The following is a 22036-nucleotide window of genomic DNA, read 5'->3' on the forward strand; positions in this document are numbered from 1 at the left end:
TATGCATTTGTGCTGTTGTGTGAGTGTGTGTGTGTGTGTTATATTTCCCATTACTGCATTGCATATTGAATACTTGTAATAATGTTCCTTCCCGATATCCTATTTCATGACATTGACACGGTTCGGCCGATTACATTTTATCTCTGGAGAAAAAGAAGAAAAAAAAAACTCCAAAGGCAGGGCTGAATATAATCATATTCATAATGACTTTATGTTGAAAAAGACAAATTTACTATTTCATAATAAATGTATCATAAAAATTGAAACAGAATGTCGGTACATGAACTCGCATTTTTATTTATTTTGTTTTTTTTTTTTATGCAGCAGTTAATTAAAAGCACACGAGTCGCTTTCGGCAGCTTTCGTGTTTGTTTGGCCATTTTGATTTATTTAGAATAATCCCAAAAAGATGAAGGTCTTATTTGTTTATACAGCGCCGCCATTGATCTGATGGATTTATGATGGAGCACAAGGGCAAACACCTAAAAGGACGAGACATCTTCAAATTGTATCATTAGTCGCCTCAAGTGGATCTTGAGTGGAAATTATTGAGCGAAAAAAGTGTGTGATTACACTTTAATACCATCATCAATTTGTCATCATATCCCTGCCTTTAAAAGTGCTTATGAATCATGCACTTGACATCAAGGTAAAAAAAAAAATGTAAAAAAAAATGGCCTCACTCGCCTGCACGCCGCAGCCGGCAGCATTATACGCTGGCGCCCCCTAAGTGCGCCTCGGGGTATTGCCGGAGAGCGGACCGCGGCTTCCATCATTTCGGCGGGATGCTGAACCGAGCAAAGGCCGCGCCAGGAGCCTCCCGAGTCGGCCGCAGCTCGCGGGCGGCACCGGTGCGCGCAGGTCGAACCTGGGGCAGGAGAAGAAGGTTGTTTGGCAATTAGAACATCGATGTGTGGAATAAAAAGGTCCATTTGGCTCAATGTTGACCTGATACATGAAAATAAATATAATGAGAGCAGGGAACTGTCGAGATGCAGGAAGTGAGTGAGCAAGGCCGTCTGAGGAGGGTCCGAGTCGGCTTCTACTCGCGGAATGAGCCGGTGTTCTATTCGGTGCATGGGGAAGGTTGGGGCATATTAATCGATCGTAGCAAAAGATCAATTTGAGGTCACGGATCAAGGAAGGCGGCGGACCAACATAACTTGGTCCGCCGTCCATGTTGCCACCTCCTGCAGAGGCTCCTGGGCCGGCTGGGAAAAACTCGAGGTGAACATTGTTGTGACTTGAGGCAAATTGATTGTGATCGAATGCCAATTTGGGTCTGTTAGTGATCACGTGAAAATAAATGAACAGGACCGGGCAGTTCGCCGCCGCCATCACTCCCGTCCCGCGGGAAGCTGAGCCAGGTCGGGGCCGCTTAAGGAGTCTCCTGAGCCGGTTGCTGCTCACGGGCTCACGGGATCGGTGTTCGGATATGGAACCTGGAGGCGGAGAAGCTTGATCGAACAAGACTCAGTGAACTTGGCAAGCAGGTTCCGCCACCAAATCCCGCGGGAACGATGCCGGCTGACGAGCCACCTGAGCCGGCTTCCGTTGCACGGTGTGCTGGTGCGAAAGGACAAGGTTGTTGGTACCGTCATTTGATAAAAGGTCCATTTGGAGCAATAAGACATTTCCCGGGTGAAATTAGACTTTAAAAAATGGATTTTCCCCCAAAAGTGGGTTTTTAGGAAGCATCAAGGCTTTTGATGAGAATTACAATAATAATGAGGGGTGGGAGGTGGCTTGATGGGTGAGTGGTTTGGGGAAGGGGGGGGGGGGGGGCAGTGAAGGGGGTTGAAGGGGGGAGTCCCATAATAAGAGTCGTCAAGCGGCAGTCGGCCAGTGAAGAGTTAAAAGGAGGAGACGCGGAGTGACACGCCTCATTGGGGAGATTATGTGCCGGCAACAAAACGCGCGCGTCGCCCTGCGAGTCGTCCACAGCACCGGAACACGTCGGCGGCGCGCGCAACACCGGGCCGGAGCGGGACGCGTCCTGCTTCTGACACATTTTTGAGGAAGCAAACAACGCAACATTCCCTTCTGCCTTTTGATTGCTTTTGTGCGGGCTTTTTTCTTTCTTTCTCATTCGTCGCTTCTTGTGACTGACTCCGGCTTGTGGATTATTTGGTTCCGATTCTGCGCAAGAGGTAGGAGCTAAAGACAGCGCAATTAGAACAACAACAATAATAATAATAATGATGATGATGATGATAATGATAATAATGTGATGAGAATGGGGGGTTGGGAGGGGTTGGATCGAGTTGGAGGGGGGCTTTTTAAAGCCTGCTGTTGTGTTGGGCAGATGGGCCGAACAGGAGTCCGGCTCGCCCCCGAGCACCGACCACCCCGAGACCGATTAAGCCGAGCACGGCTGCGGCGCACCGGAGAAGCTTTTGTAAAATAGTCGCGAAACGCAATGAGGTCCCGTGCGAGCTCATTTCAAATCGCAAATATTTGTCCTTTCTTTTTACTATTTTGGTTTGTTGTCACAGCTGGCGAGAGGATTTACACTTATCAGCATTTTTTTTTTTTTGAATGGGAGTATTTTATTTTACTCATGCATTGCATTTTAAATCGACATATTTTCATTCCACCAGTGCCAAAAATCGTCTCAAAAGAGCACATTTCACAAAAGCGCATTCTTTCTATACTTGTCACGCAATTCAAATGAGTTGTCATTTAAAATGGAGCACAAATAAATACAACGTATTTTGTTTGTTTGTTCCATTTGAAACGCGAAAAGAAATCCCTTTTGTTTATGACATTTTAATCGCGCGTCAGGTGCGAGTTTACGCGAGGGAGAGAGAAAGCGCGAGAAAAAAGAAATAAATCATCATCATAATAATGAAGCGCTCGTGCTGCTTTAATTACTCTCTCGCATGCCGGGTGGAAAGTGGCGGATTATGCAAATGAGGCTGGTGTAAGGAGCGAGGAAACGAGGATTAAAAAAAAAGAAAAGAGAATGGATGATTTTATGACGGGATCAAGATTACGCTGTATTCTTTTTATTATAATAAAGGAATTAAAATCCCGGACGTGCTTTTGTAACACCGCACGGAACCTCGTACTTTTATTATATATAGCCTACACATAAAATATTACAATTAAAATAGAAAAGGATTCGGGAATTTAATTTAAAAATGTTTTGTTCACTTGCAACTATAGGCAATTTATTTCGCATTTCACGCCTAATTATGCAATATTATTTTATAATCGTTTGTCTTGTCCTACTGTAGAATATTGTTTTGAATGTAGTAGAAAAATATGTCATGCGTGTGTGGGCCTCCGATCATTTTTTTATTATTTGCAACCTTGCACGTGAAGCAAATCTCCATCTGTGATTTAAGTAGGCCTATTGTTTGTTTGCAAAGGTGCGTATTTTGAATTTTTTTTTTTAAACGTACAAAAACCGAAAACAACGCCTTTGACAGTAATAATACTGTGGTTTTAAATTAATGTTGAATACTGTTATAGGATAAAAAAAAAAAAAGATGAATTACATCCATATTGCGGTTGAAATCGTCATGACGTTTATTTGTCTTCATATGAAAACAAATAGAAAAAGCCGTCATGGGCGTATTGAAAAGCGCTTATAAAATATCGTTTATGATTATCATTGTTTTTATGAACATTTTTTTTAAAATCATGAATAGAAATAAAAGCGATCATTAAACTGCTTAATTAGATGTATTATACGTGTATTTTCTCTCTTCTGAGCCCGTGACTGTTTTGTTGAGTTTTTTTTTTTGGTTTTTTTCAATAACCGTGCGGTTCGTCCGCGCTGCAGGGTTCGGCCATGGAGGAGTCGAGCTCGCAGCACAAGGCGCAGCTGTGGGACGGCGACGCCAAGGCGGTGCAGCAGTGTCTGACCGACATCTTCACCAGCGTGTACACCACCTGCGACGTGCCCGAGAGCGCCATCTTCGGGCCGTGCGTGCTCAGCCACACGTCCATGTACGACAGCATCGCCTTCGTCGCGCTCAAGGCCACCGACAAGCGCACCGCCCCGTACATCTTCCGGGTAAAAAAAAAAAAAGCACACCGCCAGATGACATTTTTTCAGATCTTTGATGAAGTCGATGACGACGACGACGACGGCGCGATATGGCGATGACGTCATCGCCGCGTGTAACTTCTTTCGCGACCAGACGCGCGTGTTGCTGCCGCAGAAAATGTTCAATATCAAATTCGATCACGTTTCATGGAATATGATGAGATTCACGTGCTAACGTGATCAATTATATGATAACTACAGTTTCCGTATCAGAACAAAAAAAAAAAAAAAAAAAAACGAAGCAATTCTTTCCAGTTCACCTGACTGGCTATGTACCTACGTAGGTCTCCTTTTTATTATTAAATCCTAAATCTTTATTTTTCACAGTAAGAGCAGAAAGGCTAGTTAGCTAGTAACTTTGATTTACGACACAAAAAAGGACTCTACGCTCACCGAAACCGGAAGTCAGCCGTAAATTGTGACAACATGCGTTTTCACGTGGTAAATTAAAATTGGTTACATTAAAATGTGAAAATGATCACGTTAAATGGTAATCATGTTATACCGTGACGTTGAGCTTTATTTTTCCTACGGCATGTGACAGCAACACACTTCCATAGGAATGGAAAAGTACAGGTGATATTTTGATATGTTGTTTTTTTGCCAGAGATGATGTCTCAACGAAAGAGGCATTGAGGTGAGAATGCACATCTGAAAGGGAAACGCTTATTTTTTTAACACCACGGGTGAGACTCAAAGAGTAACTCACGAAATTGGATATATTACCGAGAATGGTATTGTCATATGATGATGATTAAAATCCTAGGGGGTAAAAAAAAAAACATCGATAGCCTATCTAAAAAAAAAAATTCGGAAACTGCGATATGTTGCCAACAATATCACGATAGAGTGATTATGTAGAAATTAATGCTGTATATATCGGGGGGGAAACATGGAAGGCCTATTGTGATACTTGTCTACAAAAGACAAGTGACGGCAAAAATTGGTGTCATATTGAACACAAAAGATGCTAACAGCTTCAATATCGAGATCCGGTGTTGGTCTCTACTGAGAAGTTGTCAGAAAATGAAATGGACCGGAAAGAACCAAATATACGTTCAATTAGCAATGTGAACACAGAAAGGGATCGATTCTGTTTGTTTAAAAAAAAAAAAAAAGACTACTGGATACAAGCTCATTTATTATAATGATAAAATTGTCATTTAATAACATGCGCAAAAATAATTCACTTAATTCCACATTTAGTATTGACCGTGTAATGTACTCTGAATGCAATATATATTTTGTAGTTCAAAGTTTATAAACAAAAAATACATTAAAATTTTGCTGGACTTAAAATGAAGACAGACTTTTTTTTACTGAAAAAAATGTGCAAAAAAAGAGGAAAATGAATTAAGATTCTCTGTCTGAAGTTATTTCAATTTTTGTAGAAACGCTTATTAATTAAAAAATTTTTTTTAAATGATTTACATAGCGAACAATTAAATAATTGCTGTAGTAATATTGAATGAGGACCATTAAAGAGATGTGTTTTACCTTTTGTGCTCAAAACCTGCCAGTTGGAAAATGTATTTCAAATTCAGATTTTTATAAAATTGTGTATTCATTTCTAAAAATGTGCAACTTTTTTTTCAAAAAATTCAAAATGTGCCATTCAGTATTTTGGCACAAAATAAGAATGAAAAGCTATTGGAACAATATAGTAGCCCGCTGCTGTTTGTGACAGAAAAACAACCGCCGCTAGCAAAAATCCGCTAATACTGATTTGACTTTTTGAATGTAGCGCGTTTGTAGTTTTCACGCAGCTTTCACGCATGTGCACTCCCCCAACGTATTCGCCATAGCCAGACGTGTCATTCAAACATTCTCTCCGACGACAATATGACGTGTTTTGACTCGCATGCAAAAATTCAGATTTGCCGTTTGTTTTTAGCGCTGCTCAATTTGAGTCGCCGCCGATTCGTGCGCAGCCCTAATGGCAATGAAAAATATTTCCGACGTCTTTGCCAGGTGGACACGTCGGCGGCCAACAGCACGTCGGAGGGCCTGATGTGGCTCCGCCTGGTGCAGTCGGCCCGCGACAAGGACGAGCAGAATCTGGAGGCGTACGTGAAGAACGGTCAACTCTTCTACCGTTCGCTGCGGCGCATCGAGAAGGACGAGGAGCTGCTGGTGTGGTACGGGAAGGACCTGGTGGAACTGCTGATGCTCACCGCCGCCAGGGTGCCCGCCAAGAGCAAAGGTGCGATGCGGAGCCCGCCAACAATCTCTTGCAGAAGAAGAGTCAAAAAAAAAAAAAAAGTCTGTTTGCGGTTTGTTTGTGGTCAACGCAATCCATTCGGGAGGTCGAAACTCTCGCGCTTTGAGAGCCAAATAGTACCGGCGGCCGTAGTTTTGGGGGGTTTGGGATCACCACAGAACATTTGGGATGTTGCTGCAGTGTGTTTGTGATGTCTCCTCTTGTAAAAGATTTTCATCTCACATTTCGAGGATTTGTGATCATCACTGTACATTCTAAAAGTCTACTTTGGCAAAAGAAGCTTTTTCTTTGAGGAGAAATGACAAGTTCGGTCTGTGAAAGTCTCATCAGAAACTAATGATTGTGTCTTTCTTCTCAAAAAAAAGGTTCATCCCACCACTCGTGTCCGGACTGCAGCCAAAGGTTCCAGTTTGAGTTCCCATTTTTGGCGCACTTGCGCTTCCGGTGCACCAAAAGGCTGCAGAGCCTGACGGCGGCGGACGAGGAGCCCGGCAGGGAGCGCAGCCCGGACCGGCCGAGCGCGACGCCCACCAGGAGCAGCCCCAAGCACGGCCGCTCCGAGGGCGACGCCAGCAAACCCTCCACGGACTTTCACAACCTGGCCCGGGACATGGAGAACAACCGGACCGGCAGCCCGTTGAGCGACAGGGAGGCGGAGGTGTGCAGCGAGAGCTCGGGGAAGAGAAAGTTCTCCGCGGTGGACGAGCGGGAGTGCAGACGACCCGGCCTGCCGCAGTCCAAGTCCAAGGAGGAGCTGGCGACGTCGGCGCAGAACTACCGGGGAGTGTACGGCTTGGAGGAGAACCACCGGTCGCTTTCCTCGTCCAGCTCCTCGGAGACCAAGTGCAGCGCCTTCACCGAAGTCAAGAAGTCGGTTCAGACTCTCAAGAACCACGGCGCCAGCAAAAGCGCGTCGGCCGCCAACTCCGAGAACAAAGACCGACCCGGCAGCGGCCCCTCGGACAAGCACCTGAACATCCGGCAGGTTCTGTCGGAGACGCAGCCGCCCCAAGCGCCGCCCATGGCGAGCGCCTTCACCTCGGTGAGCCAGGCGGGCGGCGGCGGCGGCGGCGGCGAGCGGAAGAGCGCCTTCAGCCAACCGACCCGATCCGCCTACTCCCAGATCTCCTCGCTGGTGATGCCGCCCAAGCTGCTGGACTGCCACCCGGCGGTGGGAAACGCCATCTCGTCCAGTCGCCTCTACCAGGCCGACCACCTGGCCGCCAAGCTGCACGGCGCCGAACTGGGCGCCAACTGCCCCGTGCCGGGCGGCGTGGCCAAGCAGAGCCCCTTCGTGTACGCCGCCGCCGCCGCCGCCGCCACCTTCTGGCCCAAGAACTCGGGCAGCGTCCAGCTGCAGATGCCCTCGGCGCTCACGCTCCTGCCGCCCTCGTTCACGTCCCTGTGCTTGCCGGCGCAGAACTGGTGCGCCAAGTGTAACGCCTCCTTCCGCATGACTTCGGACCTGGTGTATCACATGCGCTCGCACCACAAGAAGGAGTTTGCCATGGAGCCGCTGGTCAAGCGGCGGCGCGAGGAGAAGCTCAAGTGTCCCATCTGCAACGAGTCCTTCCGAGAGCGTCACCATTTGTCACGTCACATGACCTCGCACAACTGACTCGGGGGCTCGGGCCCCGGTGCCAGGGGGGGGGGCCGTCGGGGATTGGGGGCGGGAGGCAAAATAACGGAAATATTCAAAGGCGTCCTTGTCAGTCATGTTCCCTAAGAGTAGAGATTCTCAAACATTTTTGAAGTTCTTCCAAGACAGCATTACCTTTAAAAATGACATCGGGTTGGATCTGATTTGCTCAAGCAGACTTTTCAGAATTTCTTTTTACTAACAACCAAGGCAAAACTTGTCCCTGACACACAAAAGCTTGTCTCTCAATTCCGATACATATATCGTTTCAATGTACTTCCTTGGGGACGAGCCTCCACATTTCCAAACTTTTAGTCAAGAGCTCAAGTTTAGTTGAGAAAGCCTGAACGAGGATTGTTGACATGATTCGATAGGTGGCTTAAGGGGCTGAATTTTTGGAGAGGAGGAAACCAAAAGACCTGATTTGAAGCTAAATAGCTGACTTGCTGTGTCTTTTCCAGCAAGGCTTCTTGAGACTTTTTTGTAGGTCTGTTCATGATGGATAATGGCTACTAAATGTCATGTTGCTTAGAGAAAAGGGCTTCAGGGGCTGATTTTACAAAACTCTCTTGGAGAAGTTTGTTTTAGAAGCAGTCAAAATAAGCCTAAAATGGTCGCTTGTAAGCAAAATTGCCGACTTCCTGACACTTTTTTTTGTGAGTCTGCTCATGGTAGACGAGCCGACCAAATTTCATGCTGCTTAAAAAAAAACGAGCTCCGTGGGCTGTCTTGGAAAAAAACAAAGACAACTAAAAACAATCCAACGACCCCTTAATCAAAGGCCAAGATGGCCACGTCAAACCAAAATGGCAGACTTCCTGTGTCTTTTCCGTGATGGCTTCTTGAGACTTTTTTGGTGGGATTATTCATGATAGACAAGTCTACCAAATGTCATGCTGCTTAATAAATAAAGCGAGCTTCAGGGACTGAATTTTCAAAAAAAAATCGCCGTGGAGGGCATCGCAATGACAGTCAAAAAGGAGCCAAGTTTTTCGCCCTGCTTGTTCACTGAAGACATTACGGTAATTGGTTTAGCTTCAGCATGTCCGCTTTTTGTCGGGCCCCCGAGTTGGGCTTGGGGAAACTTCAATTTGAGAACCTCTGCCTTAGAGTCATCATCACTGACTTCACCACTCCCCTTACGGCGCCCCTGCCGGACCCCCTGCCCCCCCCCCCACCCCCCTCCCATTTGCACTCCTTTTCTGGAAGTTTCCTTTTTGTGTACAAAGAACAAATGTCTCGTTTGAAATGAATCTATTTATGAAGCACTTACACGTGTAATAAGGGAAGATGGAAATATGTGTAAATGTACAGTGAGTTGTATTTTATATCCTACACGAATATACTAGACACTCTGTGTGTGTGTGTGTGCGTGTGTGTGTGTGTGTGTGTGTGTGTGTGTGCATGCACGCACTCCGACGGGAAATCTTAATCCACTCCACATGCCGACCATGTGTAAATACAAAATTTTCCGATTTGAAATACAAAGTGTGATAATGATATTAATAATGCCAATAATCCTATTTTGTGTCCTTGTGTGGGGGGTTCTCGTGTTTCTTTTGCGTTTGTCGGGGGAAATTTACTACGTATGACAGTTGATCTAATCATGTTGAATGCAATGACAATAAAAAAAATAGCTTTATTTTCAAATGGCACTGCTCTTTTGTCCTCTTATTCACACATTTATGGATATTTCTTTTCATTTTTATAGTACCAAGGAATATCAATTCCGCTTATTCATGACACCTTCTTGACTTACTATAAACAATTAATTTCCAAAGTAAACTATTACATTGTTAATGACTAAAATCAGAAAATGGTTGTCGTCCGTCGATGCTTAATTATAGCTAATTACACTGCGCGTCTTTGGGGCTAATGAAAAAAATGTTGCATTGGATTTGATTTGTTCATTAGGTATAATTAGGTGTAATTATACAGCGACAAGCATTTTGAGATGTATTGCATAAAAAGGGAGGGATTTAAAATATATGTGTAAAACGTTTTTTTTAAAATCCCCACAATATTATCATGATTGGGTTTAATCACAATTCTACAGGCTGCAACAAAGAGAATTATTGTGAGGTCGCAACAAGCATTTGTCAATTTGTTCTTTCAAAATGTACAATTGAAAATATGTAAAATATCAAAAAAATATGACTTCAAAGATCAATCATTAAATGTGATCATATAATGATATGTGATGATGCAATAAATCTCGATCTAAATATATAATGAAATATTTGTTGAAAACGTTACATTCAACGTCAAATTTTGAGCATAATTAGCATTTTTTTAAGCACATACAAATGCTGTCATTTATCATAAAAATATTTCTAATTTGAAAATCTGCGAGCGAAACAGGTATTTATTATACTATAAAACATGTTTAATATGTTCTTCTTGGCATCCTTCTGTCTCGTAAGACAATGAAGTTTGTCTGTGTTTTCGGCATTTCTCGCTTTTATTTATTATTATTATTATTTTATTTGTATATATAATTTTTTTTGATTTTATCATGTTAAATATTCGTAAAAAAAAAACGTAAAATGCAGGTTGCACAACTTAACATGAAACATTTCCAATGATGATGTTTATTTATAGGGAAAATGCAATATGGTCATGCCTGACGCTGAGTACACCCTTTTTTTTCTCCTCACATTCTAACAAGGTCGCATCTGGTACTTATGATAAATGATATCGAGACATTATTTAATTGTATGCGCTATATTAAAACCGCGTTAGGGCACGTAAAGAAAAATAATAAGACATTTTGGTACATTAAAAAGGGCATAAACGTGCCGACGGACGTGGCGAGCTCAGCAAAGGAGGGAAAGAGTTGAAAACAGATCAAGAGCGCCATCAAGTGGCAAGAAAAAGGAAGTACTGCCAAAGAGCAAATGTAAAAATGTCAATGGGAAGCTGCAATTTACAATTAGCATCTATCTATCTATCTACGCGCGCACACACACACGCACACACACACAGCGGCCACTTTATTAGGCACACCTGTCCAAATGCTCGTAATGCAAATTTCTAATCAGCCAATCTCATGGCAGCATCTCAATGCACACACACACACACACACACACACACACACACACACACACACACACACACACACACACACACACACACACACACACACACACACACACACAGTACAAAACGTGTTGTATTTCCTATATCGCCATTTTGAGTTTTTGGCGAGCGTCGAGGCCGCGGGAAGAAAGACGAGAGGCCAATGGGAGGCCAGGCCACGACGGTCACATGATCGGCGCAATCCAAAAGGTGTGTTTTTACATCTCACGCGTTTCACGTCAACGCGCCGAACTGCTCAGTAATCCGAGCCGCTCTCATGCACGTGCACTTTGAAACAACTTCTCACAAACACGCACGACATATGCACGCACACGCGCACGCTTAAATACACGCTGACACAGACACACAATACTGAGTGAGCAGACAGACCATGAGTGGCATTTAGCGATCTCATGCCTTGTGGCTTGCGTCAGGGTCCCACGTGCATGGGCAGGCCAACGCAAGGACACTTTTCTGTGCTAAGGTGCAACTTCTATTTGGCCCCGCCCACCTCGACCCCGGCCACTCATGCTACATTTTTACCCTTGTTTGGCTGACAATTTCTTGGTATTTTTTTTGCGGTTTCTGACTGGATTATGGCACATGACCCAGGTCAAGCTGATCACTTAAAAAAAATAAAAAATAAAATAAATTACTTTAGAATAAATTTCATACCGAAAACTATTTTAAAGTGGTTATAAAAAGTCTACACACCCATGTTCAAAAACCGCTATGTGACCTACAACTCAATTGAAGGATCTTTTTTGTAAAAAAAAAAAGGTATAGTATAGTAAAAATTAATTACAGGTTTCATACAACTGTTATATAAATAAACCAATCCCATTCAAACGTGTGTTAAATGTGAGTCTACATGCACGTGACACCATGAAAGTCCCTCTGATTATCCCCAAATAAAGTTCTGATGTTCTAGTAGGCTTTCTAGGACTGCTAATTGGAATTGCTATAGATCACATTCATGGTGGATGTTTTGCTTTGTATTACTCTGGTATTTTTACATCACATAACTTTTGCATTTGAATAGGGGTGTGTAGACATGAAATACTCATCGGGTCAAACTGACTCATCTAAAAAAATGTTTTTAATTTTTGTTAGAAAATTAAACCAACAAAACACACTCCACTGAGGAAATTTAAGTTTAAAAAAAAAAGTGACAATGACAAATCATTTCTTGGGTATGATGACTTGTTTATTGGATTTGATGGGATATTTATCCTAATGCTTTTGAATTGATAATCTAATATTTCCTGATTGTAAAAAAAAATAGACTGGCAGCATTTATCTATTTATAGACTGAACTGTCGCCCACTCTTAGATGTAGCCATCATGCCGAGTGGTGGGAAATATGCTACCTGTCTTCACTGCGCTTCCTGCTGTGGAATTTCCGGCACGGCGTTGAAAGCCGGCGGGAGATTTGTGTAACACTTGTTCCCTCCGACAACCCTTGGACGGTGCCATTTTTTAAATATATATATATATATATATATAAAACAGAGCGGAAGAAAAAGTCTGCTAACTTGGAAAGATTCGGCAAGCAACTTGAAACGCATCAACATCCTTCAAAATCAATAGACTTCATGTGATTGGATGATATTCTCTCTTACCCCCCCCCCCCACACACAACACAACACAACACACACAAAAAAGGCAAAGAAAAAGCACAACACAGCTGGCTGATCAACCAGAGGCTCAGATGGCGAGGGTGTTAAAAGGCGGAATCAAGCGGGGACGCCGCTCCTTGTTTATACGACTGGAGGGATTAGCTGTTGGGCTAACGGAATGGCGCTACATTAGGAACAGTGGCGCGCTGTTTACACAGCGGGCGACGCCGGCCCAGCCCGACCCGAGCTCAGCTGGCTGCAGACAATTAGCTTAGCTTTGTGGCTCATAATCCTCCGCAGGGGGGAGATTGAAGCTTGGCTGGCACCAGTGAAAGCGCTGGTGTGACCCACTTTGAAGAACTTGTAACAACTACATGATGGTCTTTTGGTTAAGGGGTGGGGGGAAATCACGTTTTTGGTGATTAATTCATCATATAAGGTCATATGTTGGACTTAATTTCAGAGCTAGAAAGCATTTATCGTTGCCTTTAATTTGAGATATGACTTGATGTGGTTTGTCACCTTCTTTTTTCAACAGTTTCGCACCTGTGTTGCATGGTACCTCAAAATTATCACCGAACCAAGAGCCAATGGACTCTATTGCACAATCATTCCAAACATGACAACAGGTAGTAAACAGTTTCAGAGAACTGCTTCACATCTGTGTTACATGTTTGGTTGCATACTTTTTTCTTGCAACTGTTTCACACCTGTGTTGCATGCAGTCTACAACTTGGACTCTAGGACGTTTGGGTTCAGACATTTACTGTATAATGTGAAAAAAAGCTTGAATGCTTCTTAAAGTCACATTTAGTGTTTCATACCTGTGTTGTATGGAGTTCACGGATCCATACATGTGACCAGAAATTCTTTACAAACGTATTTACTATATAAACTGAAAAATGCTCACAGATTTTGCTTCCTTTTAATAATTAGTTGTAAAACGAATGATAGGCAACCGCTTCAAACCTGCGTTGCATCGAGTATTGATCCACTTGTGCTTCTTTACAAACTCAACTACTTTACAAACTGACAAATACATAAAGAGTTTGCCTTTCCGTGAACCTTTGGCCTAATATTTAGCCACATGAGGGTTATTTTTAATTGCTTCACACTTGTGTTACATGGGTCCATTTATCTTCTTTTGCCTCCGTACAAACTTAAACATTTACTGCAAATGCTCCCAGGTGTTGGTTTCCTGTGAACAAGTGAACTCATATTTAGTTGTAGAAGCAGTTTGTTTGCAGTTCTTTGCACAAACAGAAAACAAATATTGAAGACTTTGCTTTCTCATGAACTAATCAGCGCACTTTAATTGCTTCACACCTGCGTTGTATGGCACACATGTATGAATTGCACTTCTTTACAAATCGAAACACTTCAGAAACGGACCAATCCCCGACGATTCTGTTTCCCTGCGTGAACTAATCCTGTTTACTCACAGTTTGATGCAATTACTTCAAACCTCTGTTGCATTTGTCACCTTATGCTCATTGTGAGCATTTACTGCAGAAACTGAAAATGCTTGACGTTTTTTTACATTTCCCTGAAAGCGCGCATTGTCTCGTCGCCTTCCCGCCGGCGTGTGCGTAAAAAGGCGCGCTTCGTGCGTCCCGGCTGGCGCGCGGGAGCTTCGGACGCGCGCGGCTCGCGTCGCTCCAGTGGCCGCCGGTGGTCGCTGATCGCGGTTCGAAAGGGAGGCATGCCCGGAGCGGTGAGATCATCGGCGGTAAAAATATCCTGCGGCGGCTCGTCGAGTGTGCGTGCGTGCGTGCGCGCGCGCGCGCGCCCGTGTAGGATTTCATCCGGGAATGCGAGGGGTTCGAGTGGCGGGTGGTCGAGCATGAACGTTCGGCTTTACCTGCTCGCCGTCGCGCACTTGGTGGCCGCGGCGCGACGCCCGGGCCAGGCGGGCGAGCGGGAGTTGGAAACGGAAACGGAAACGGAAACGGAAGCCCGCTCGGGCCGCAGGACGTGCCGGCTCTACTGCAGGGTGGGCATCGGCTTCCACCTGCAGATCCACCCGGACGGCAGAGTTAACGGCAGCCATGAGGCCGACCGTCTGAGTAAGTTTACGTGCATGCGCGTCGGTTATGCGTCGGCGCGCAGCGTGCCCGCGTGCACGCGCTCACGTGTGTTTTTTTTTCTGCATGCGTCGAATCCAGATTTAAACCCTAATATGAAACTAGAAGTTTGGGTCAATTTAGTCCTAACCCGGATTTGAAACCCTTCTTTCAAACCCCAGTCCAGGCTAGAGACCCAACTTTTTATCCCGTCTTGAAACACTTTGAAACACTTAATCAAGTTTTAAACCCTCTCACCATCATTCGAATCACTTATTCTGGCAGAAAGCGTTACTCTGACACCTTCACGGCGGTTTGGAGCCCTAACTATATCGAAACCCGAATTTAGAGTCAGAGTCCGTTGAAATTGAAATCCAAACCCTGGTCCTCGAGAGTCACTGTCCTGCCCAGGTGAGATGTTTCCCTTCTCCGACACACCTGATTCAATGATCAGATCCTTATCGGACTTCTTGCTGATGAGCCGATCATTCCAATTGGGTGTGTCGCGTCTAAAACAGGCAGGACAGCAGTTCTTGAGAACCTGACCTTTGCATGTTTACATCCCGACCCTGATTCGAATCGCTCACCTCGGCTTGAAAACCCTCATTTGAAACGCTAATCCACAGCAGTACTGTTTGTTTATTTTTTTTAACTCTAAAGCACTAACTCTGCATTGTTGAAACCCTCATTTGAACCCCAAGCCATTGTTTGAAGCACTAATTCTGCTTTTAAACTCTACTTAAAAGCCTAACATCTGCATTAAAACCCTCATTTCAATTTTGCCTTTGAAATGCTACTTGGAAACCGTAACCTCTTGTTTTCAACAGCTAATCCAGACTTGAACTATTTGAAAGCATAATATTTGTTTTAGACCCTACAATCCCATACAACCTTAATTAAGCAACTGCACAGGCAAGGGATGGGCAAGTTATCGGTACCAGGCCTTATTTTAAGGTATTGACGAATCATTATTTGCATCAGAAAGAAAGGTCTTTGTCTTTTGTCATTGTGTTAAATTAAATTGTATATATCAAAAGTATTCGAGGTATCAGTACTTAGTGAGTACTCAAAGAGTAAATACTTGTGCTCGGTCTGGAAAAGTGGTATTGAACATCCTTATTTTAAAGTAAAATTGAAGCAATCTTTCTTTAAAAAAAAATTGTAAAATACAAGGAAGGTGTTCAAAGAGCAATATTGTCAACCAGTTGCATTTCATCAGTCGTACTAGAAATCATGCCGTGTGACTTCACTCAATCAGTCAGTCAATCGATCAATTAATTAATTAATAAATCAAGGAATCAACCCTTTGTGTTTGCAGGCGTTCTGGAGCTATTTGCCGTGTCCCAGGGCGTGATTGGCATCCGAGGAGCGTACAGTAACAGATTCCTGGCCATGAATAAGAAAGGACGTCTCCACGCCACTGTGAGTGCTAGCACGATGCTATGCTAACATGCTACATCAGATAGTCACTCCGCTCGTATATTCGCAAATTTGAAGATGTATTTTTGCATCTTATGCTCCGTTATTCCCTGAAAACACATTGATCGCTAGTTTGTTATTTTATAGCTTGAAACCCCTTTTTGGGACCCTAACCCTGCCTTGAACCCCAACTTGAAACTGTAACTCAGCCTTAAAACCATTTTTTAGCACCGCGACTGGTAACCCAAGAAAAGTCTTCTAAATGTGGAATCCCTGCATCTCATTGATGAATGATTACGGTTCCAGTTTAGCTTCAACCCACATGTAACATAACGTAGCTTAGCGTAGCATAGCATAACGACGGGAACATTGTCAGGGAGGCGGTCCCCCGGTTAGAGCGTATTAGCGGGCGAGAAAGATTAAGTCCTGTCTGGGATGGTTGATAAGGCGCAGCTGAAGTGGAAATCAATACGGAGTAAAAGCGATTAGGGGGGGCCCCCCAGGAGCCTTTACGAGGACCCCGCTTTTGTTTCAGCAAATCCCGTCAGCCGGGAGAGCCCAGCGGCCACTTCAAAGGCGACCAGTCCAGTCACAATTCGGCATGAAGTCAAGTCGTTAAGTGACAATTCAAAGTCATCGGAACTGTTGAAATGAAGCCGACGGCTCATTGAAATTTGTACGGCAACTTCACCGAGACAAACTTTATGGAACGTCAACGTCACCATTGTTTTATTTTATTTTACACAGTTTCCCAAAGTTAAAAATGTAACATTTATCTTCGGATGGTATGAAATGTAAAAAAATTATTTTTTCTTATACTGCTATTTTTTTTCTCCTAAAACTGATTTTAAGGCTGTGATTCAAATCCGACTTTAATCCTTCATTACGACTTATTTCCCCTCAAATACAATTTCAATATGTACGTTTTTCCCCTCCAAAAATATTAAGCTCTAATCTTCAGTCATTGTAAATAATTGTATTTATTGTGTTACGGTCCCAAACAATATAAATGAAATTGTGATATTAGGAATTTAAAAAATGACTACACTTTGCAATATTATGACTTCATCATAATACAATTTTTTATAAATGAAACTTATTGTTATTTATAAAACAAATTTTTTCGTACAAAGTACAACTTTAATCTTGTAACACTTTTTTGTAATGTTACCATTTCATCTTTTTTTTTACGACTTTTCCATAAAATAAAAGAGTGACTCATGTTTTTTTTCTTGGAAATTTGTTTTTTAAATCCGGTTATTTAAAACATTAAAAACACGGAGAAAAAATATTTTCAAAACGAACTTCACTAAATTGCCTCAAAAATTCACGCCTTCCAGGTTCAAGTGTTCTTTTTATTAATTTATCTTTCAACTAAGATTAATACTTTGGAATTTTCACATAATTTATCTATCGATTTACTTCATCAGCATTCATCTTAGCATCAGCTATTAAGTGCAATTTATGCACTTAATCTAGTCTTGTGATATAATTTCTTTCAAATCTTGCATGCAGCCAAAGCTAGTATTTATGCGACGGCCATGTTTCCCCGCCGCGTCACGGCTTCAGTTTTTCCACTACGCTGCACATGAGCGGGAAACGTTTGTTTTGTTTCGGAACAGCGGCACAAAATGGCAAGAACACCCACAGTTTGGTTTGGTTCCCACCGGAGCTATTTTTAGCCTCCAAACAAGGAGCGTAGTGAACATTAGCGTGCGGCGGGATGATCCTAGCGGTTTGTGTTAGCGGTTAGCACACTTTAGCATTAAATAGCGTCAAAAGCGGGTCATTGACGTGTCCCAGCGTGCAATTAGCTTCAGTTTACAAACCGAGATAATTAGCTTATTACGGGTTAATTATGTGGGAAACGTTTGCAAGTGTGTCTGGTAGTTTCCAGACGCGTCCTCGTAAATTTGCCAGTTATGACGTCGTCTTTCCCTGACTTGGAGATGACGCGTAAACAAAATATGTTTACATGACGATGAAAACAAAAAGTCAGGAAGAAGAAAAGTTGCATTCAAGTTCTTTTTGGGAAAGGAAATGTCATAATGTTAAATTTAGATAAGATTTAATCCATAAAATTTTGCAATGAAAAATTCATAATATTACAGAATTAGTCATTTCTTTTGAGAAAAAAGTTGTAAAGATACAACATTAAAGTTGTACTGTATTTCCTTCAAGAATAAGTTTGAATATTACAGGATTAAAGAAAAAAAATTAAACAAAACTTTTTATTTTTTTACTGAATTTTACATGATTCAAGTCAACTTGATTTTTTTTAAAGCAATACATTCCAAAATGGATTTCTTTGATAGAAAAAGTTGTGATATTACAAGACAATTTTTTTTTCAATTCTTACGATTTTTGCAGAAAAAAAATGCCATTTACGATCATTTCAAATACTTTTTCTGGAAAAAAATATTAAAAACAATACAACTAAAACAGGAAAAACAAATATGACGGACTCGTCTAATACTATGATTTCATTCTTGAATATTATAATTTCCTTTTGTTTTTCTTAAGAACTGTGTTAATCTTGCAAGTTTTTAGGCATAAATCGATATTTGATTCTGACGGTAGGACAACCGTGAGCAAAATTATTGCGGTATCACGGTATTAAAATAACAGCTCTAGAAATGTTCGGGTAAATAAAAAAATCATGTTTGTCCTCATTGAACACAATCTATTATATTTATTTATTTATGCATGTTATACTCACCTGTGGGCTACTCATGCTGTCCTTGGGGCTAACTAGTACCACCGGCACCATTTTGTGCCCTACTTAGAAGTCACCTCAGAAAAAATTAATAAAAGAGCTCATTACCGGTGACAGCTAGTATTAGCGGTTATTAAAAACGTGACTTTTTAAAGGCAGAGCAAACCGGTAATCAGCCCATGCCTACTTGTAATGATTGGACTTAAAAAAAAAAAAAGTGACTTTGATATTATAATTTTTTTCCTCTGAAAAATCTGATTCTAAACTTATGTTTAAAACTTTGACTCCCATTTTGTCTTCTTGCATAGGAGTCATTTACGGACGACTGCAAGTTCCGCGAGCGTTTCCAGGAGAACAGCTACAACACGTACGCTTCCGTACTCCACTCGAACCGCAGGACCGGCCGCCAGTGGTTCGTAGCCCTCAACAAGCGAGGCAAAGCCAAGATGGGCTCCAGCCCGCGGGTCAAAGCCCAGCACGTCTCCACGCACTTCCTGCCTAGGATGGGCGAGGGTGACAACGGGGGCGGCGAACGCGGGTTCGCCGTCACAGGCGGGAAAGGCGATGGGCGGCACAAAGCGCCGCCCAAAGCGCCGCCCAAAGCACCGCCAACGCTGAATGCAAAGGTCCAAGAGGGGACGCGGCCCAGACAGGTCAAGTACTGGCCCAAGTATCGTTTTGGATAGAACGCGCCGCGTCAGAAAAACTTCACAGCATTCCCGACATCCTCAAGCTTCGATTAAAAACTCAAATGTTTTGGAAAAAAAACTTCTTCATACTGAGGATTTCCAACGTCTAAACGCTAGCTATGTTCTTTGAGTGTTTTGTTGCATTTCAAGAAATGTACCTCTCCGATCGTAAAAATGGGCGATTTTTATTTTTTTGCGAGAAAAAAAAATCTTGGATTGTGTGACACCTCTTTCACTGAAATAATCCGGCTTATGTTTACGTTCCGCCAGTGACCGAAACCGGAAGGAATTGTTTCAATTTCTTTAGCCGAATCCTGAAGCTAACCTTAACACATGATGTTTAACTCTTTTTTTTGTTTTTTACATGGTATGGCAGCAATATTCTTCTGTGATATTGTGATTATTGTTTTCCTTTAAAAAAGAAAATGTTGAAAAAAGAACAAAGAAAAAGAAGAAAAAATATATATAAATAAATAAATAAAGAGTTGTAGCTACAACTCTTTTTTTCAACTTAATTATTGTAATTCATGACTTTTTTTTAGTCCAGAAAATAAACATGAATTTAATTTTGTAATATTTCAGAAGATTAAAGATGTGTATTTTTCCAAGACAAATGTAATACTATAAGATTGTACCAAATTCTTAAGGCGAAAAACTCTTCCGATTTCTCGGCAGTCTGGGGAAGGCTCGGGCACGATTGCGTCCAAACGTACTGTAGCTCTGATTTGAAAACAAAAGTGTTGCACCGATTCCTCAAGAAGTAAAAGTGTTATTTGTGTATATTATCTACAAATATTTCATGTTTGTATTTTTATTGCTTAACTGAGTAAAAAAACTGTCAAGTGTGCTATCACCTTTAAAAACATTGTATAGGCTCTTCCTGGCTACGCAATGTCGCCCACCAGCCACAAAACAGCTCAAGGAGAAAAGCAATACTATGTTATAATGTCTTTTAAAGTTAAAATAAGATTATAATAAGATTATCATTTTTTTGAATCAATTCATGCTAGTATTTAAGGATAAAAGTTAGATTATTTCCAAGAATTTTTTTTTTAATACAAGATTGAAACTGTATTTTAAATATTAAGAAAAAAAAGTTTGAAAACTTAGAAAGAAAGCAATTGTTGACTATTACATGACTACAATTTAGATTTTTTTGGTCCCCCCCAAAAACACAACTTTTCTCTTGTAGGATTTTTTTTTCTTCTAAATAAATAAATTGGTCACGTGACATTAGCAAACTGAGCCATGATTGCTCGTTACCTAGTTATCAAATTAAAGGGATACTTGACTCATTGAGCCATTTTCTAACTAATGAATACACACTCACGCATACAAAATAAAAAAATTAATAAAATATATATTTTTTAAAAAAGAGAGCAATGATGATGACATGTCAAATCGGTAAAATTACAGAATGAACAATACTGAGCTCTCCAGAAAAAGAAAAGAACAAAAGAAAATGGCTCAATGAGTCAAGTATCCCTTTAAAGGGATGCTTGACTCATTGAACCAGTTTCAGCAATCAAAAGTTAACATTTTATCCAAAACGAATTTGATAACGTCCTTCTTTTTCACATGTAATTAATACCTTTAAAAACAAATTTTCCACTTGCTTTCACCTGTTTTCTGCGGTTGGCCAGCAAACTGAGTCATAATTGGTCGTTGCCTACTTCCTTAGCACAGGTGATGTCATCTTCAGCTGACCAGAAGTGGAAAACTTTACTTTTGAAAGGTATTAATTGTACATGATGAAGTTATTAAATTCATTCTACACAAAATATTAACTTTTTTACTGCTGAAAATGGCCAAATGAATCCAGTATCCCTTTAAATTACTTAACGCTAAAAACTAAAACAGACCAAATGGATTCTGTGAATGGGGTAGATGCCACGGATTTCCGGGTTTTACACATCAGCGCCGTTTCCGGCACTCGCACCCCAACCGTTTCAGATGGCCGAGACGCCCTCCCGCCAATGAGCAGGAGCGCGTCTCGGCCATCTGAAATGCTTCGGACACTACACACTCGCAGCCTCGCACCCGTTGACGGGAACACGCAACCGAGGGGCACAAAGGCGGAAGCGCAAGTACTGGGACGCGGCCCACACGTCGCAAACCGGAAACGGAAACCAAAGAAGTCCCCCCTCCTCCGTGGCACTCATTGTATCCAAGACATAAGAAACATGAAAGATGTTGAATAACGTTCTTCAAGATAGAGTGAATATTTCTTGGATTCAACTATATAAAACTACAAACATCAAAATGATAATTATGCATGTTTATTAGTATAAAGAAGGGCCTGGATTAATGCTAACCATCGGTCGCAAATAAAATTCACTAGTTTATTCATATGCCATTTGCAGATAACAATGTAACAATATCAAAATAAATATGAGTTCAGTTAACGAACAGAATAAACAACATATTTAAAAAACAATCTTTGATTAAACTTACCAAAGAACGTTTCAGGCTCGTCGACCATTTATAAAACCTCATTCAAGCATTCTGATTAGCCCAGGTGAGCACAACTTCCGC

General features: G+C 42.0%; 2 protein-coding genes and 1 long non-coding RNA gene across 3 annotated transcripts; 2 read left to right on the forward strand and 1 right to left on the reverse strand.

Moving 5' to 3' along the window:
- Positions 1-562: 562 nt before the first annotated feature.
- Positions 563-22036, reverse strand: LOC147173194 (uncharacterized). Its single transcript, XR_015094766.1, has 2 exons — positions 21956-22036; positions 563-868 (listed from the first exon to the last, which is right to left on the reverse strand). It is a non-coding gene; the product is annotated as an uncharacterized LOC147173194 (long non-coding RNA).
- On the forward strand, positions 1882-9572 carry prdm8b (PR domain containing 8b). The gene is made up of 4 exons (XM_086077066.1): positions 1882-2150; positions 3791-4024; positions 6029-6260; positions 6644-9572. Exons 2-4 carry the CDS (start codon positions 3800-3802, stop codon positions 7894-7896), a joined length of 1710 nt encoding a protein of 569 aa, XP_085933192.1. The 5' UTR covers positions 1882-2150; positions 3791-3799; the 3' UTR covers positions 7897-9572.
- On the forward strand, positions 14291-19864 carry fgf5 (fibroblast growth factor 5). The gene is made up of 3 exons (XM_086076702.1): positions 14291-14680; positions 15996-16099; positions 19121-19864. The coding sequence occupies exons 1-3, from the start codon at positions 14317-14319 to the stop codon at positions 19496-19498; spliced, it is 846 nt and encodes a 281-aa protein (XP_085932828.1). The 5' UTR covers positions 14291-14316; the 3' UTR covers positions 19499-19864.

The sequence above is a fragment of the Leptonotus elevatus genome, chromosome 5, assembly GCF_054856555.1.
Source record: "Leptonotus elevatus isolate MCC_2025b chromosome 5, RoL_Lele_1.0, whole genome shotgun sequence".
NCBI classification, from domain to species: domain Eukaryota; kingdom Metazoa; phylum Chordata; class Actinopteri; order Syngnathiformes; family Syngnathidae; genus Leptonotus; species Leptonotus elevatus.

Coding starts and splice junctions, on each gene's coding strand:
- prdm8b (XM_086077066.1), top strand. CDS start 3,800: ATGGAGGAGTCGAGCTCGCAGCACAAGGCGCAGCTGTGGGACGGCGAC. Junction 4,025..6,028: donor CCGCCCCGTACATCTTCCGG/GTAAAAAAAAAA, acceptor CGTCTTTGCCAG/GTGGACACGTCGGCGGCCAA. Junction 6,261..6,643: donor GGTGCCCGCCAAGAGCAAAG/GTGCGATGCGGA, acceptor CTCAAAAAAAAG/GTTCATCCCACCACTCGTGT.
- fgf5 (XM_086076702.1), top strand. CDS start 14,317: ATGCCCGGAGCGGTGAGATCATCGGCGGTAAAAATATCCTGCGGCGGC. Junction 14,681..15,995: donor CCATGAGGCCGACCGTCTGA/GTAAGTTTACGT, acceptor TTGTGTTTGCAG/GCGTTCTGGAGCTATTTGCC. Junction 16,100..19,120: donor AAGGACGTCTCCACGCCACT/GTGAGTGCTAGC, acceptor CTTCTTGCATAG/GAGTCATTTACGGACGACTG.